At 42.5% G+C, this 17,958-nt stretch overlaps 2 protein-coding genes across 2 annotated transcripts in view; one reads left to right on the forward strand and one right to left on the reverse strand.

Annotated features, from left to right (window-relative positions):
* FAM179A (family with sequence similarity 179, member A) overlaps positions 1-4,111 on the forward strand; it is a 28,326-nt gene extending 24,215 nt beyond the window's left edge. The window contains exons 14-16 of the mRNA XM_010005005.1: positions 47-263; positions 1,952-2,038; positions 3,879-4,111. Of these exons, the coding sequence (XP_010003307.1) occupies positions 47-263; positions 1,952-2,038; positions 3,879-4,111 (537 nt within the window). The remainder of the gene's footprint in view (positions 1-46; positions 264-1,951; positions 2,039-3,878) is intronic.
* Positions 4,112-10,540: 6,429 nt separating this feature from the next.
* The window catches only part of POLR3F (polymerase (RNA) III (DNA directed) polypeptide F, 39 kDa), an 8,894-nt gene continuing 1,476 nt past the window's right edge, over positions 10,541-17,958 (reverse strand). Inside the window, exons 2-8 of the mRNA XM_010004985.1 lie at positions 17,720-17,787; positions 16,440-16,507; positions 15,561-15,673; positions 13,458-13,601; positions 12,584-12,691; positions 11,683-11,874; positions 10,541-11,066 (exon numbers count right to left, since the gene is read on the reverse strand). Coding sequence (XP_010003287.1) covers positions 10,989-11,066; positions 11,683-11,874; positions 12,584-12,691; positions 13,458-13,601; positions 15,561-15,673; positions 16,440-16,507; positions 17,720-17,787 — 771 coding nt within the window. The 3' untranslated portion in view covers positions 10,541-10,988. The remainder of the gene's footprint in view (positions 11,067-11,682; positions 11,875-12,583; positions 12,692-13,457; positions 13,602-15,560; positions 15,674-16,439; positions 16,508-17,719; positions 17,788-17,958) is intronic.

Genomic DNA, 17,958 nt, shown 5'->3' on the forward strand with positions numbered 1-17,958 from the left:
ACAAGACACTTTAATCCAGATTCCATGTAATTTGTTTTCTTAACAGATTTTTGATGGTTTTGTCCTGACACTTCAGGACTTCCACAAGAAAGTGAACCAGAGGGCATTGGAGGTTTTGGCTTTGATGATACCTGTACTCAGAGGTGCCTTACAGCCAGTAATGGTCTCTCTGATGACAGCAGTCATTGACAACCTGAACTCAAAGCACTTGGGGATTTATGCTGCAGCTGTGAAGGTGTTGGAAGCATCCATGGCTCACCTAGGTAAGGCTGACTCTCCTCAGCTGTGGCTCTGCTAGCTTGGAGCCAAGAGAACACTGTTGATAGCTGTTTATTTGTGAAAATAACCAGCTGTTGCTTATGCATTCTTCCTATCTCAATCTGTTGTATCATATTGTGATGTACAGTGGAATGGATGTTAACACCTGAATGTTCAGTAGAGAGGACATCAGGGATTATTTTAAGGTTCTGCCAGAAGAGCATGAGAAAAGTGACTAGCATCTGTCATGACTGTTTTTCCTGCTTCCTCCTGAGAAACTGCATGTGTTTTGTTTTTTATTGAATTTGACTTCTAAGATGCACATTCTGCTAAGTTTGCATCCACTAAAGAAAGATGAAAGGAATGTGCTTTCTCCTTAACACATAGTGGGAAGGGTGGTGAAGGCTCTTAGCTCCTGCTGGGCTTTGTTCCACACTCTGGCAGATGCATCTACCCCTTGCAGACCCCAGTATTAAAAGCTTTGAACTCAATTACTCATTCTGCAGTTTTAGGTAGTAGTTTAGCCATGTAAAGCTGAAGTGAAAATGTCCTTTTGAATTAAAAGATTGAGACCTTGCATTTAATCAGATACTGTTTTAGCAGAAGTCATACTGGAGATCAATACAGGATGAAATGCTTGTTCCACAGTCAGCCTGGAGGTCTTCATGTGTGTGGGGTTAGAAATACCTTGGCTCCCTTCTTCCAGCTGCCTTGAGAGACCTAAACACAGAGGGGCTGTTACCAGTTATTAGAGAAAAGAAGGTGGCAAGCAGTTCAGTTCTGAATTCTTTACTGCATGCTTGCAAGGTTATTAGGGACTTGCTTTTTATATTTCTTGCAGAAAGGAGCACTTCCTAGCATAGTGCTGCTTAAAGCCACTTTGGGTTTTGGGTCTGTGGTTGTTCACTAAGAAGTAGTGGTGACACCACGAGGCAGTGTAGCACATCCCACATGCCTTCTGCCTCCAAGAAAAGCTTTCCTTGGCTTATGAAAGCAGTAGACTGGAGACTTGCAGACTAATCCAGGCAACAGTTTATAAATTAAAGCAAGACCCCAGATCGACAACAGGCAGCACAAGAAAAATTAAAATATAGATGACAGTCAAGATTTGGGAAATCAGTCAGTTTTCTAGTCCCTTTGCCAAGTTGTGATTTCAGAGACATTACAAGAGCCCCTGAGAGTGAATGGTCCTGGCAATGATCAGTGATTCTCTCTTGTAAGAGTAACTTGGAGTGTTGTCCATTGATCCCAACAGATACCTTAAAAGATTTAACACCAGCTTATTCTTAAAGTGTGAATGGATGTATGGACTTTGAGCCTTCTCACTCTTTTCCTTGGAGGAGGGAAGAGGTAACTTCTGCAAAACTCTGGCATGTAAAACCTTTTCACCACTTATGTGGGATTTAAATTTTGAGGGGCCGTGATGTGAAATCTTTAACACAGCACCTTGTAAAGCAGTCAATTTTGTATCATCAGATGGGAGAATTAGAGCTTTTCTTTTTGAATTTAAAATCCTCCCAACTAAGATGGAAGGAAAGAGCAGGAAAAGCACTCAGAAACTGACAGAAATTGCCTTTATTTTACAGAGTGCAGTTACCTCTGTCCTTTCCCATCCTGCCTCCCCCCCCACCCCCTTTTTTTTTTTTTTTCATAACCTCAGAAGAGTGAGAATAAATAAATGTTTCTCTTTCAGATAAAACATCTCTGCTGCAGCTGTTTGCCAGCCGAGTGCCTTACCTGACTGGCCAAGCTCTGCTGGATGTCACAGAGTATCTCTCAGGTATTCCCTGCCTCAGCTCATTTCCACTTCTCGGTTAAGAAGTCTTCAGAGGGAATGCCTCTGAATGGACAGTGCAGTAGCTCATCAAACACCAGGAAGTCCTGAGCTCGTTGTCCTCCCTGAAAAATGCAAATCCTGGGTGTATTTGGCTGGTTGCTGTGGAGGTGTGCAGCACATGATGAGGACGTTGCTGGGGCTCCAGTGCTGGGCTCTCACTGGGGCATCTCAGGACCCACCTCCAGGAGATGATCTAAAAGTGCCCTGGTTGGCTTCTGTCTTTGAAGGACAGTACAGTAAATGTCATGAGAGTCTGTCAGAGAGCCCTTTTCTAAAGCAAATCACCATCCTTTAGGAAAAAATGGTGGCAACTTGTATTTCTGAGGATCAGTTTGGTTTGTCATCATAGGATTCTTGTTTTCCTGTCAGAAACGTTTGAGGCTGAATCCTGCAGAGCTTGGGGGTCATGGCACGGGTACAGGCAAGGGTTTTGTGCAAGGCAGGATCCTGGGGGCAGAGGGGCAGAAGCAGGCAGTTGAGCCCAACCTGCTGAGGCTCTCTGCCTGTAGTGCAGATAGGGCTAAATCCACTGCTAACTATGCCTGCACTTCTAATCCAAGGTTGAACACATTTTGCTTACGCATCTCTAAAGAGCATGTTTAGCCATAGTGAATGCAAGAGGCCCTTTAAGGAATTTGAATAAAGTAAATTTCCATAAACAGATTGTAACTTTACAGTTATTTTAATTTCTGTTTCAAAGCTAGCATTTTAATATAAATTTGGACTACTTTAGAGAGAGTAGGTGTTCCCTCTGGAACTTAATGGGAACAGACAGCGCTTTTCCTTCTGAAGCTCCATAGTGACCAATATAGCATTTAAACTCAAATGGACTCCCATTTTAAATAGGCTGCATAATCTTTTTCCTGCTTACCAGAATGGGTTTTAGGTACTTGTTAAATGTTGGTGACTGCTGCTAGATTAACAGGGTAGAGAAAACGAAGGTCCTTCCACTACAGAATATGAAATGGTTACTGCACAGCATTTCCACTGAACAGAAAATGCCAACTTTGTCTCCAGACCACTTCAGATTTTGATCTGTGGAAAATCTGCCGTGCAGGGAGCCTATTGCTACAAGACTTGTTTGTATTTAATGTAGTTCAGTTCACTACGTGAGCTGAGAGCAAACTTCAGGGAGAATGAGAGAGAATCCTTGTTTTTTGGTGAAATTTCAGCCCTCTTGAGTAAGATTTTTCCATCTCTTATTTCACTACTTGAGGGAACACTGAGGGTAAATGCCATTAAAGTTGTGAGATGCTCAAATGCCATGGCAATGGAATCTGGGTGATTATCTAAGTCATGCTGAAGTTTGAAGTTTGTGTGCCACTGAGCACAGGGAACTGTCAGATTGGACTTGGAGCATTTTTCATCAAAGGTCACAAAAAAGTAATAATCCTTTTTATTAGAAATCTTTCGATTACCTCTCTCAGCTGCATTTCAACATCTTCAGCAGCTGGTTTAGACAACTTCTTAATGGAAATAAACAGCAGTGTGACCTTTTGGCCGTTTGTAATGTAGAAGTGGGTAGCAAAATTATGTCCAAAATGTGTATGATTCACTTTGCTAAGTCTGTGATGGACACAAAGCCTCTGATTTGGAGAAACTGAGGTCCTCAGAGGTTGGTTGTTCTGTTCAGTGGATGGTCAGCCACTGTTGCCTGCTTCTGGATCATTGGGCTATTTGTGCTTGCTAATATTAGCTGGAAAAGCCTTCCAAGAACCAAAAGTAGAAGTAGATACTTGCTTGCTTTAAGGTTTGTAAGAAAGCTGTCTCTCTTGCCTGGCAGTGCTTGTGGAATCATCTTATCCCCGGAAATCCCAAACCATCCAGCGCTACGCCCTGCCTGCCCTCTGGTGTCTCCTGGGGAGCAGGGCCCTGCCCGTCCTCAAGGCTGGGGTCGCCAAGCTCGCCAGGAGCCTCGACCGAGTGATGGGCTCCAGGCTGAAGGAACAGGCCACCAAGCAGCCTCCACATGTGGCAAAGAACCTCTGGGACATTTTGGGAATGAGTATCGGGTGAAGGCTTTGTGTGCCGTGGGAAGCTGGCAGAGCTGCTGAGATGGGACGGGTGATGTGGCACTGGCATGGGTTTTATTACTTGTGTTTGAAACGGAGGTTTTACCCAACAGAGTTTATAGTTACAGATGTACATCATATGTTTGATGTAGGCTATTAATAAAAGAAGCTTGCATAGATAGCAAAAAAATAAAACCTGTTTGTAAAGGAAATTTCTGACTGTAAAAAGGAGAAGTTATATACGTGCTTAGAAAGTAAGAGATGTACATGTATGTATGTTTACTTAGAAAGAGATGGGCTTTGGAAGCATTTGGACTATAGGATTAGGAAAAGGACTTGGGGGTGCTGGTGGATGAGAAGCTCAACATGAGCTGGCAATGTGGGCTTGCAGCCCAGAAAGCCAACAGTGTCCTGGGCTGCATCAAAAGAAGTGTCGCCAGCAGGTCAAGGGAGGTGATTCTGCCCCTCTGCTCTCCTGAGACCCCACCTGGAGTTCTGGGTCCAGTTCTGGAGCTCCCAGAACAAGTCCAGAGGTGGGCTATGAAGATGATCCAAGGGCAGAGCACCTCTGCTATGAAGACAGACTCAAAGACCAGCCTGAAGTGGCCTTCCAGTACCTGGAGAGGGCCTACAGGAAAGCTGGGGAGGAGCTTCTTACAAGGGCCATGTAGTGATAGGACAAGGGGGAACGGCTTTAACTTAGAGGAGGGTAGATTTACATTCAACGTTAAGGAAGAAGTTCTTCACTATGGGGGTGGTGAGACACTGGAACCCCAACACAACTGCTGCATTTCAGAGATGCAGCATGGTGCTGGGGGTGCTGATGGCACAAATGATCCCATCAAAATACAACTTTGCATTTTTCAGGCCCCACAACAGAACCATTCAGGATACATCTCCAAGGCAGCAACAAGGCATCCATACGATAACACAACGAATACCTAAAACTAAACTCCATTAATTTCAAGCATTCCTATAGTTTTACTTGACTAGATATCTTCCCCAGTTCCAGGGGAAAGTTCCCCCATACTTTTCCCCAGACCATTCCAGGAAAGACTAGTCTGGCAGTTCATGACAGCAGTACAGTAGCATGGATGGAAGACTCCTACGGCACAGACAATTTTGTACCACACTGAGGAAGTGCAATTCTGAGGCACCTGAAACCTCAGCCCTCTGTTCTGTCTTCCCTGAGGATATAAATCCATTCCCTTTTAATACAGCAAATACAGCTCTCTTTGAGATGCAGTCTCTAATGAAGAAGGTGAGGAATTCAGTGTTCTTCCTGTTGACTTGATGAGAGCACTTGCTCCACTGTTTCATGTGTCATCTAGAGCATGACATAATAAATTTCCTAAGTGTAGTTTGAATCCAAAACTGCTGTAAACTGACAGCATAAATCAAGACAGACAGGCTTTGTGCTAAATCCCAGCACTGAGGTCCTGGACATGCTTGGTAATGTAGGAGGATGGTAATGTCCATTGTGTGCCACAGGGGAGCTTAACTCTGCCTGAGATCATTTAGTTGAGGTTGTATAATTTTAATTACTGAATAAAAATTGGTTGAAGTGGTTTTTTTTTTTTTTCTTGGATAATTCTAGGATTGGAGATCTAGGATAATGTAGTGGATCCAGAACCTCAGGAAGAACTCGCAGCACTGGGACATGGACCCCAACAAACCCTGTACCATCTCCCCTGCCCTGAGAAACTGCCTGAAGGATGAGGATCCAGAGCCTGGGCTCAACAAAACTGTTGTATGAAGGCAGTCATAACCTGGTGAATGAGTATGGCAGGAAACCGTATGGAGTAAGGGGTAGAATGTTATGGCTTGAGTGGACCTGGGTAATATGTTGGCACCGATTGGAGGAACTAGAGAGGGGGTTTTTAGAACCCTGAAAGACCCAGGAGGGGTAGAACAGAGAGGGGTCAGTATTCCCTCTCACTTCTGGCCATACTCTTAAGCAAAGACAGGAGGACAGGAAGCCCAGCCCCTTTTCCTTGCCTCCTTTTTCCTTGCTCTGCTGTGCTTGGAGGCTCCTCCTTTCCCCTCAGCTTGTTACTGTAAAGTCTGGCTGAGGAAAACTCCGTAAGACTCATTTTGGAGTTCTAGAAAGCAGGTACTCTTTATTGAGGTTCTGGATACATGAGGAATAGCTTCCAAAGTCATGCATGAATCCCCTTCACTACAGTTAGCTTATAGAACTTACCGTTTTCAAGAAGAAATGGAAGATTTCTCCTAACAGGTTACAATCTGTACATTTTCATTATGTGTGCACAATAGGTGGCTAAAACTTTTCCAAGAGGGATTATTAGATGGTCTCTGGTGCCCCTTTGTGGTTGATAGAGGGATGTTTTTCTGGTGACCTTAAGCTAACTTGCATACTTTGCTCCCAAATATTGTGCATTGTTCAATGATGGGGCCAAATTTCTCAGCTGGGCATCACCAGTTTTACCATTATCTCTGTCCCACGAACTGGGCAGACTAAATAGCATAGAATCATAGAAGTGGGAAGGGACCCAAAGGATCATCTAATCCAACTCTACTGTGATAGCTCTTTTTCAAATTCTATTCTAACTAGTTTGTTTTGGCTTTTTAATTCTTAAGAAAGCAAGAATTATTACATCTCTGATAAAAATCAGAGTAGTTTATCCTTCATTTCACATCTCCCTCACCTTACCAGGTGTCAGAAGCAAAGCACAGTGCCTTACTGGGACAGGAAGGCTTCAAGGCCACGCTGTGCCCACCCTGCTGAGCTTGGTTTCATTGAGACACTGAACAACTACGGTGGGTTTGCAAGTGGAGTGAGATCCTAAAGCCCTATGGTTCCAGACAAAATAACTAAAGTAAAAGCTTTCCTGTGCTTCTGTTTTCCTGGAAGAACCACAAACTTGCTGAGAAAGTGGAGGGTGCACGAAGTGCAATGATTAACCTTCTCAGGTAGGAAGTGAACAATTTCAACAAGAACTTGGACACCACCCGTGGAGCTTCTCACAACACCTTTTTTGTCCTCTCTGCAGGCTAAGCTGGCCTGGGTAGCTGTTTATCACGGAAGACAGGACAGTCCCAGCCCCAGGAAGCAAAAGGGCAAGGTGGTCTGTGTGTGGTGGAAGACAGTCCCACCAGTTGGCAGCAGTTGGAGAACCAGCTGCCCCCACTTGCTGGTGGTTGTTCCCAAAAAACCGGTACCTGTGGAGGCAAAACAGGAAAGCAGAACAGAACTTTAAGAGCTGTTGGTTTTCCGAGTGCCCGGGGAGCCATGCCAGGAGGAGACAGAAGGTGGCACTCGGACAGCAACAGATGACAAAACCATCACACATCACCTACAACGGCGGGAGAGTCATTATCAGAGTCAAAACAAAACAAAACAAACCACAAAAGCGAACCAAAAAAACCACACACAACAAGACAAATAAACCAACAAAACTAGGAAAAATTAGGTGGCCACTCAGACCCGAGGTAAATGTTTTAATGGCAAACTTGAAGCTTTGATAGTGAATGTTAATGTTTTAAACTTTGGACTGTCAAGACTAGACATGTTAAAAAGTACCTGCCAGCTGTACTCCCTCAATTCACAATACAGCCTGGTACTGTAGTTAGTATTTCTCTTGGAAGTAAAAAGCCATCTTGCACTTGACTCCCTGTGAAAATGGGGTCTGGGTGTGAACACCCTCCAGCTACTTTTGTACAGCTCATTACCACTAGTGAGGAGATGGCTCAGGGCAGCCTGGTGGGTTCACAGGAGGGTCTGCACACCTCAGGGCTCACAGTAGCTGGGCTGAGCTCTCCCTCCCAGGAGGTCCCCTGTGGTCCTGCAGCAGCTGAACTGTCCCTTGTTTAAAAGAAGGGAGGCTTGCTTCTCAGTAGTCATCCGTGTTTTGTGGGTTGACTTTCTGCTTTCTACACATAAGTGTTCTAGTATTCAGTACTGGGGGTAATATTGTAGCTTCCTTAAAATGTTATATTTCAGACCAGTTTGTAAAGGAGACAGCTTTGCCAGGTAGAAGGTAGAAAGGAACTTGGGGAGGAGGAAAAAAAGAAGAGAAAGACTAGACTATTTAATGTCACCTCTTAGCATTTACGCTCTTTTTAAAAAGAATTACAGCCTGATAGATTAACCAGGTTCGTGAAGAACCAGAGTGACAGAAAGATCATTCCTCTTAATTCATTTAGAAACAGATCAGATAGATTGCTATTCCCATAATAGCAAAGTGAAACTGCTTTACTTTTCTCTGTAGGCATGTTTTTTTTTTCCAAATTTGAGAAGTCTTGTTACAGCTGCAACACTAGGAAGCTTCAGAGACCACAAAGGTCATCTAAACCAGATAAATCCAATACAGATGAGCTAGAATAAACCAGCTCTGTGCTTCCTAAAGCTGTTTGCTGATTACAAGCTCTCTTTGTTCTTATTGCCAATAAACATGGTCATACTGCATAAACTGAGATACCTGCACGATAATGACATGGTGTTGCCCTGAAAGCTATCTTGGAGCTGCAGCAGAGCACAAACAACGTCTTATCTCTGCAGCAGCAGGATTCAGGACCCCATTGTGTTAGGTCCTCTTTGAATGCAGGAAGACAAAGGCAGCCCAGCCCCACACCTCAAGATTTACCTCTGGGCACATAGCAGATGTCTGCAGCTGGGGTTAAGGCTCCCTCCAGTGAAGTGAGCAGCCTTTGCCTCAGGCTTCAGTGGCCGAAGGAGGCAGAAAAAGAAGAAACATCTGATCATTTCACCCCCCATATCTCTTTTGTAAGTGTTCTTCTGCCTCTGTAGAGATATGCAGCCCTGTCACCTGGAGACAACACTGCCACAAAAGAAAGAGCCTGCTGTGGGTGTTCACAATCAAACTCCTTCCAGGGACATGCCAGCTTATCAGTACCAGTTGTTTGCTCCAGTCGAGACAGCATGCCTAGCAGCTCTCAGGCAAGGAGCAGCCTTTTTGGAGGAGGGTATCTGTACACTTACTGTATGGGAGGGGAACCATACTTTTTTCATTCTTTTTACAGCATTTACCACCATAGATCTTCTGCCCACATAGGAAAATGAGAATTGAGCAAGAGTTGAACACTTCTATGGCATCCAGTCTGCTTTTAAAAGGTGTGGACTCCTGGACAGTATTGAAATAGCTAAAGTCTCCTACCGTTAACAAGTACCGTTTTCCAAAATCTCTCTAAGGTAGCCCACTGTTTACTACTCATGGTCAGATTACACAGGGTGCTGATAACTCAGTTGTAGAGCTGCTTGGACCACTGCCCTCCCAAAACAGCATCCAGGAGGGCTTATTTTCAGACAGGGAATTTTTAAAATAGCTAGATGAAACAGGGTCAGTGTTGTGCTTAATGCACTGATCCTTTCCCAGTGCTGGGAGGCTATAATGAAGATACTGAGTGTTGCTTAGAGATCCAGCCTGGACACAGCAAAGCTAAGCCACAGTTAGCAGGTTCTACTGGGACCAGACTGTCTCTGCAAAGTTCATATATTCATATATCTACCTTGCCCTGCCTACTTCATTCCAGCTCTCTGTCATGATGGATGGTAGAGGGCTGGCTGTACCATATATGCACAGTATTCTTATTTATGAAAAAGGAGATGACTTCTTTACCTAGAGCTTGATTGTTAGATAGATAGAGCTTGTTTGATAGAGCTTGTTAAGGAAGAGGTGGAATAACTTTTTAGCATAACATAGTTGGTACAAAAATATGTTTACTTCCCAAGTGCGATTTGAACCTACATTTTCCAAAGACAGTATTAACCCTCTAATACTGCCAGATGGATATCAATAGCCAGAGGAAAACAGACACAGCTCTCTCAAGTGGTCCAGGGCCCAGCACACCCTGGGCATGAGGCTTAGGACAACATCACAGTCTATGTGTTACTGCCAGTCACACAGAAAGAAGCCAGCATGGTCACACTTAAAGAGAAACACAGATCAGCTCCACATCACAGGAAGAGAAGATGGTGCTTTTTGACAATATGCCAGCATCACGTCTTTCTCAGATCACAGGCCAAAGGCCACACTTGTCATTGGCATCTTTTTCAACCCTGAGGGTATTCAGATAATCTACTAAAACCTTCCCAGTACCACCAGGCCAGAAGAACTCTTTTTCTGTTGTGGAAAACACATCTTACCAGAATACTTCTATGCATAATTTCTGCTGACATACCCATGTACACGATGCAGCTGCCAGAACACAACAACACAGATTTGATTATGCTCTTGTAGCTGTCAGATGGAGGAATAAACACAACAGATGCATCACTAGGAAATAGCAACAATGGGGAAAACGAAGCACAGATATACATGAGAAAAAAACAAAGTTTTAATGATAAATTGGTAGCTAAGAAATATAATAAAGAATCACTGAGTTTTGTTTGAGATATTTAGGGTCTTTCCCACATCAGATTCTTAGGTCTTCATTAGATGGTAGCTGCCATGGGAGAAAAGTGTCAGCTTTAGGACTTAGGCAGCCACCAGCAGCATTAGTCTGAAAACAAAGTTTGGGATCTCATTCTTGGCAACACTCTTTAGCAAGTTTTTATGATCAGCTAATGACTTATTTTCTCTCATTCAGAATAAGCATCTGTGGGGAATTTGACACAGTCCTTGGAAGTGATGCATCATCACCCAGCTGTGCTATGGCAGTTTTCATGTTCACACAACCAGTTTTTGGTACAAGGATGGATCTGCATTTCCACTTGAGCCTTCATCTTCAATGCTGACTCCATTTCCAGTCCACTTACAGGACCCATTAATGCAATTGACTTGTTGTTGCTCTATGTTTCATTAAAAACAAAGTCCCTCTGTGTACTGAAGTTGCTTACAAAGTCCTGCTTTGTCACCTTGGCTTTGAACCATGAATCTGGTTAACAGTTTTCTTTCACTTTAGAACTCCAGCCACTCTGTCATATAAATACAGTTTGATGGAGAAATCTCACCACCTTCATGGCAATCATCAAAAACCTGTAAAAGAAAGCCCTGTGTCAGTAATTATCTACAGCAAGCACGGTCTAACTTGCAGTAACATGCTCTCATGTTTTCTGCTCCTTCCCCAGTAGAAAAGATGTAGTCTAACAGAGGCCAAAATCTAGGAAGTCCAGTGACAGCTCTGATGAAGTGTAATGTAAACACAACAAAGATAAATGGACCCCACTGCAGTAAATTATGCAAACAGACACATTGGCAAGTTTTACCCACATATCAGTTTACAATCCAAGCAGAAGAGACCAAAAACTAGACAGAAATAAGTTAGCTTGTTAAAAAAATCATTAATCAGCAAATTTGGGATCAGAAAATATAATAATATATTTTGGAACGTGCTACACTTTACAGCACCCTTTCACATACAGTACAGTAAAAAGACAACGTGTAAGTGGGAAACTTCCTGGTCTAAACTAAAGAACCTGCCTCTCACACCATAGCTAAGTCATCGTGGATAACAGTCATAAGCACAGTTGGCTTAGAAAGCCATGAAGATCACTCATGTGCCTAACTTTGCAATGTGCTGGCTGGCCATTTGCAGGAATGTATTCAAAGTCTGTAAGCACCCACCTGTTCATATACAGAATTAGTTACTTACAGGGCAGAGTCCACAGGGCGTCCTGACTAGTCCAGTGGGTTGTATGAGAGGACTAACAGCTCTGTACAACTTCATCTGTCCATCCACACTGCCTACAGTCCCTTCCTTTGCAGCAATAATGGTCATCTCCACTTTCCCATCGTATATTAACGTATTTAAAATGGTTTCAATGTCTTCCATTGACAACTCTACCTAAGAAAATTTGTAAAATAAGTATTAGGAAAGATGCATGCCAGTAAGTCCTGCAAGGAGAAAATGAGCAAACACAACTAGCAAACAGCTAGACCAGACAAAGTCATTGCTCTCACTGGGCACTTTGTGTCTGTGCAGTTACAAAAAAAAAAAAAAAAGTAAATATCAGTACCTCCTACCTCCCAAACACTTTTGGATCACACTAGCCTTGGCTTACCAAAACCAGCTTCCCTATGCACCTCAAGTGTCTACATCATCCTAGCACAATACAATTCCAATTTTACAGGAAAACAACCGTGAAAGAAGAAAAAGACAGACTACTGAAGATATGCCTGTTGATGGCAACCAAGATAACTGCAGGGATTTTTTCCTCTCCTAAAGCTGCTTCAAGTGCATAGGCAAACTTGAGAGAAATTACAAAACAAACTGGTTGAGATGGTTAAAGGAAAACTTACTCCAGTTTCCATCAACAAGTATGGAAATGTCTTTTACACACCTTTAAAAACCTACATGCACACACTACGCAGAAATCCTGTGCAGCACCAATGACCCTCCTTAAGAAGAAATAAAGCAGCAAAGTCCACTTCCAGTGAAGTAATTGTAGGGTACTAAAGCACTTATCAGTCCCTCACCAAATTTGCAGGACCCAACTCCTGCAGCTAGTCACTCACTGAGAATTTTGAGAGTAGTAAGATGAATCAATTCTGACCTTACTGATACCCAGTTCACAGATGTATTTCCACACCTCATGGGATGAGGCAAAGGAGCTGTTCCTCTGTATCATGGGGTTCTGTTTGCTCTCTCGAGCTGCTTCTGCCTGAGAAAATGCAAAGTCGAGTTGTAGTCAGTACTTACTGCCAAGAGCCTCCTTCATGGTTCAGTTTCAGACAGACTGAAATATTAAAGGTGAGGTCCAAAAAATTGCTGGGACCCATTTTTTATCTAGCATTTAAAACTACGTCCTTAAGACTGATGCACGTGAGACAATGCAGTGTACAACCAAACATAATTTTACACTAAATAGGACCAAAAAAATTACATAGTGATTTAGATTAGTATGAAGGAGTACCAGCATCTGGTATTTTTTTGACATGAAGTTTCTGCTATACTAGTGACAGTTAAAATACATTTTAATGGAAAAGAGAAATGATGCAACCTGCATAGAACTTTTAACAGAGAATAGGCTTCTCCTGTAGTTATACTAGAGAAAATTGTCTTCTAGGCAGAGCTGAGTGACTAGTTCTTCCCACCCTCTCAGAAATTAGGAGCTCTGCAAGGAAAACAGAGACTTTTGCTAGATTATTTGGTCCTGTGTTCTTTGCTGCCTAGCTTATCATTGGACCTTGGAGACAGAAGGCGTCGTGCCCTGCACAGGCTGTGAAAATATGCATTATTAAATGCAAAACCATCACACTTGCTGTGAAAAACACAATCCAGTATGTATTTGCTAATCCAGTTATAAGGATGACAACCATTTATGGAAAATACTATGGAAAACTTAAGCCTTGTCTGTCCCTGGTTTCAAAAATAAAACAATTACTTGCACAAAAGAAATGGAAGGTGACTCTAGTAGAGGCACTCACCTTACTCTGTAGAAATTTAAAACACTGTTGATTTAACACCTCCACAAATTCAGACTCAAAGTCTTGGTCACTGTACCAAGCCCCACCAGTCACTGAGCGGTCAGGCTGCAAGTTATATAGCATATACACCTTCTTCTTGGATGCCTGTTAGAAAAAAACAGACAGCTCTTAACAGATGGAAGTCTTCCATAAGAAAGGAAGATTTCAGATATCTGCAAAAGACACAGTTCATTACTCTTAAAACCTAGGGCACAGCAATCCAGCTGACACGAGTTGTCCTTAACATGTTTGACCCTCAGGTAACATGGAGATAGAGAGAAGATCAATACATTTAGATTCCTATTTATTTTATAACATAGTGTTAGAAGAGAGAGTCCTGCTAACAACATGCACACAATACAAACCTCACTGAGGAAGATCTCAGAGTTTAATTTTAGCCTGTTGACTCTAATTCTACTCCACAAAGGACAGCAGGCAAGTGTCTTCAGAAGACAGGAAAGACAAACTCAGTGGAGAAGTTTTCAACTGTTTCTGCAGGATTCAACTCCAGGCACTGATGATAGGAGGACCCTCACACAATTAAATCCAGCAGCTAAAGTTAGCCCTTTGAAGCCCACTCCTTACTGCCACACCTAGACGAGATGAAGGGGAATGCTGCATCATCCCTGATATTCATAGTCAAAGGGCAATGGTTGTCCACTGAAGCAATTTGAGCAACATTACATCCCCTCTATGACTAGATGAAGCCAGCATCTCTCATGAGAAGAGCAAAAAAACTACTGCTTCCCTATGTACAACTTCTTTATCTCCATTTTATTTAGGAAGTTACCATCATATCTCACTCTCTCTTCCTGCCCCTCCTTCCCTCCCCCCAAAATGCACACATGCAAGCCCAGGCATTGCCTCCACAGTGCAAATGAGACTGGCACATAGAAACCACAAAGGTTGACAAACATGTGATATTCCTGGTGTACCAAACCCTGCAACAAGACTGAATCTCTGCTGGAATCCAGAGGAACATCCAAAGAACACACTAATGCCAATGACTTATAATTAATCAGGTAAGGGAGGGTGTGATGCTATGCAAGTATTGTAACAATGTGAGAAAAAGCACAGAAAAGGAGAAGATGTAGTCTGGTAGGTGGACTGTTTGCACAGAAGATAAGAAAGTACTTGAGTACCTAGAACAAAGTAGAGGAGTCCAGACTAAAACAATCAATGTCTTCAAAAGTGTTTGAAGCAAACAGTACAAATCCAGTATGAACCAGATAACTGAAGGGAGGATCTCCAGGGGAGAGAAACCTTGCAAGGCCACTTGCAGCTAAGTAATCATATCACTAGTGCCCTATAAAAGGCTGAGATTGCTTCAGTATCAAAAACACTAAAATGTGGTACAGCAGAACTGGGATCGATGGAGAAAAAAGTAATTAGAAGCAGGTTGCTTATTTGGAGTGGAAACTGAGCAGAGGAAGGAGAAAGGGGTAGAAAAAAGAAAGAAAAGGAAGAATATGGTATAAAAAACCAAAAATATCTGACAAGAGAGAGGGCAGGATCTGCAGACAGCAGGAGTGTGGTTGGGTACAAACAGCAGAGAAGCTGTCTGTGGACCCAAGCCCACTGAGATGCTGAGGGAAACCCACCAGACTCTTCCCTCAGTTTACATCCTAAAGACCAGGTATAGAAGTGCAGGCAAAAGGGTGACAGAAGTGCACATCACTAGTAAGCAGTGCCAGAGGTTTGTGAAGGCTAACAGAACTACAACAGTTGTTGTGCAATAAAGAATTAAGAGACTGAAACTGAAATTTAATAGTAATAGCGTGTAAGCAGTAGTGGGAAGACTGATAGAACTCAAAAATAATAGTGATGTATTGTGCTGGTTTGTTAGTGTTGTCCCTAATAACTGACATTAGTAGTATATTGATTATTTAATAAACCTTCTTAAACCTGCATACTAAAGGCACAGAATCAAACACTGGTGCACAGTCAGTGAGAAGGCTGGAGTTGGAATGAGGTTTCTGTGCTGCCAGTCCCCTATTCAGACACAGACAGCATCCAGCAACCATTTCAAATTGTTAAAAAAAAAAAAAGTTATAAAATACTCACTGCCACAGATTTAACTGCTTTAATTAGCTTCTTGCTTTCCAAGTTTTTCAGTATCTTGTTGATCTCTGTTAAAGGCAAATTACTTTTGTATCTAATGTCTCTGCTCCAAATGCCTGTTTAAAGTCAGAGAAATTAACAGAAATTAATGGAAGAAACCGTTTGTTTCTGTACATACTCACAAAACAAGTCACATCTCAACACTGCTTGACTTGCTTGTTACCACAGGATGTATCCTGGATCTTACCACTCCTGGCAAAAGGGAGGGGAGGGACAGAAGGGGATGGAATAAATAAAACACAACTGATAACAACACGAAATGCAACCACCACACTGTTCTGCCTTTTCCCTCTCCTCTGAGAGCTCTTACATTTCACTGCCAACAGGAATACATCACAGAAATGTTCTTGCATTTTTAGGTAACTTGTGTTTGTTTCAACCAAAATATGGAAGGCAGTTCTACCTGCCAGCTCTCAAGTACAGTGTGCAATGACTGTTGGGAAAGCCTAGTTTCTAGCAGTTGCCTGCTGGCAGCACAGCTGTTAAATCTGACATCGTATTTTCTTTTAAGCTGTGAGTGTCCTGCAGATTCCTCAGTTTGACAATCCTATAGGTAACTTGGAATTCATATTCCAAATACTCTTAAGAAGCATGCCCCTCAAAAAAAGTCAACCAGAACAAGTTGTTATTGTAATTGAGGAATAAGTGATCTTCTCTTTTGTTTTTACGAAGTGGGCACATGGAACATTAGCTACAGACCTGGTATGGAGACTCTAATTTTTTTAATGCTTGTCCAGACAATACAAATAGAAGCTTGGACAGCAACAGTTCCTTAAGTAAACTGAGTTAGTACCATACAGGGTTAAAATTTATTTAAATTACCTTTATTGCCTGCATCTTCTATAATTTGGTAAACCAGCTTCTCTTGATTGTCAGAGCCTTTCATTTTACTGTAAGATAATCACAGACATCAATATTTTTGAAAGGTTCAAAATTTGGAAGAAGGTGGATTAGTTTTAAACTGAAAGCAAGTACTGTGAAAAAAACAATGGAAAACAAAAGGAAAAGACAAAGGAAAAAAAAATCTACACCATGAGCCAGCAAATATACTACATGACACTAAACCTCTCTGGATCAAGCCAAGCTTGCCAGTGAGAAGCCACAGTGAAAAGAGAAGAGTACTGTATGAAAGGAGAGTGACTAAGCAGGAGTCACTTAGCTTGTCATAACAAACAAGGAATCATAGAATCATAGAATCTTAGGGGTTGGAAGGGACCTTGAAAGATCATCTAGTCCAACACCCCCTGCCAGAGCAGGGTCACCCAGAGCACATCACACAGGAACGCATCCAGGTGGGTTTTGAATGTCTCCAGTGAAGGAGACTCCACAACCTACCTGGGCAGCCTGTTCCAGTGTTCAAAGTCACATATTAACACAACTGTGCAAGGTCGAGCATGGAGCATAATTTAGGATAACCTGTCTGTAGACAGATCACTTATGAAGGTATAGTACAATGCCCCAACTCTTAAAGGCATGTCTCTTCACTGGTCTGAGAAAGCCTGAATTCAGCAATCTTTTTTCACAGCATTTGAAAGACAGGATGACACACCTGCACTGGGGATAATTTTGAAGGATATTTACTTCCAGAAATAAGTCGAGGCATTTTTTTACTTAGATTTGCATAAGGCATCACAAGACGTGGTTTGAAGGTATGTTTTAAAAAATCAAAGATCATGAGCTGTAGTTCAAGTGGCCTCCTGGAACAGCTGTAAATGCAAGTGCTGATCCTGTAACGTGAGCAGTGAGGAAGACAACATAACCACAGTTTGCCAAGGGTATGGTCAGGCTTCAGCTGGATTTCACCTGAGCATATACTTATGTTTGCACTGATCACTTTGCTGTCATCCGGACCAGAAAATCTGCTAGCAAGTTAGAACTGTCACCCCGTGGCACCCTCTGTTCAGTAAAATGACTACACCTAAAGCAGCTTTCAGGATCAGCTCAGAGGAGCCAAGTGGATCCCTCCAGAAACAAGCAGTTATGTTCTCTAATATGCATGTGACAGAATCCATATTACATTGCTGAGTGTGTTCTCAGCAATGCTGCAAGTGAGTTGCAGAGCTGTGTTGCAAATATATTTATCCAGCTAACACGAGGCTTACCTTGCATTTTGAGATTCTTTGATTCTATACAAGAGACCTGCATTGCTCCTGAGAAGGTCCAGTTGCCCCTAGAAGAGATGAGCACAATGCATTCACACTCCTTCAAATAGCTTGTGGCAAGAATCTTCTGATGATCTAAATTTAAAGCATTTTTTCATGTCAACTGAATAAATAAAAGGGAAAACTACCATTTCTAACCACTGGAAACAGTAATACCCATGAGGAGACTTTTTCCCTAC

The sequence above is a fragment of the Chaetura pelagica genome, unplaced genomic scaffold, assembly GCF_000747805.2.
Source record: "Chaetura pelagica isolate M959 unplaced genomic scaffold, ChaPel_1.0 scaffold8, whole genome shotgun sequence".
Classification (NCBI taxonomy): domain Eukaryota; kingdom Metazoa; phylum Chordata; class Aves; order Apodiformes; family Apodidae; genus Chaetura; species Chaetura pelagica.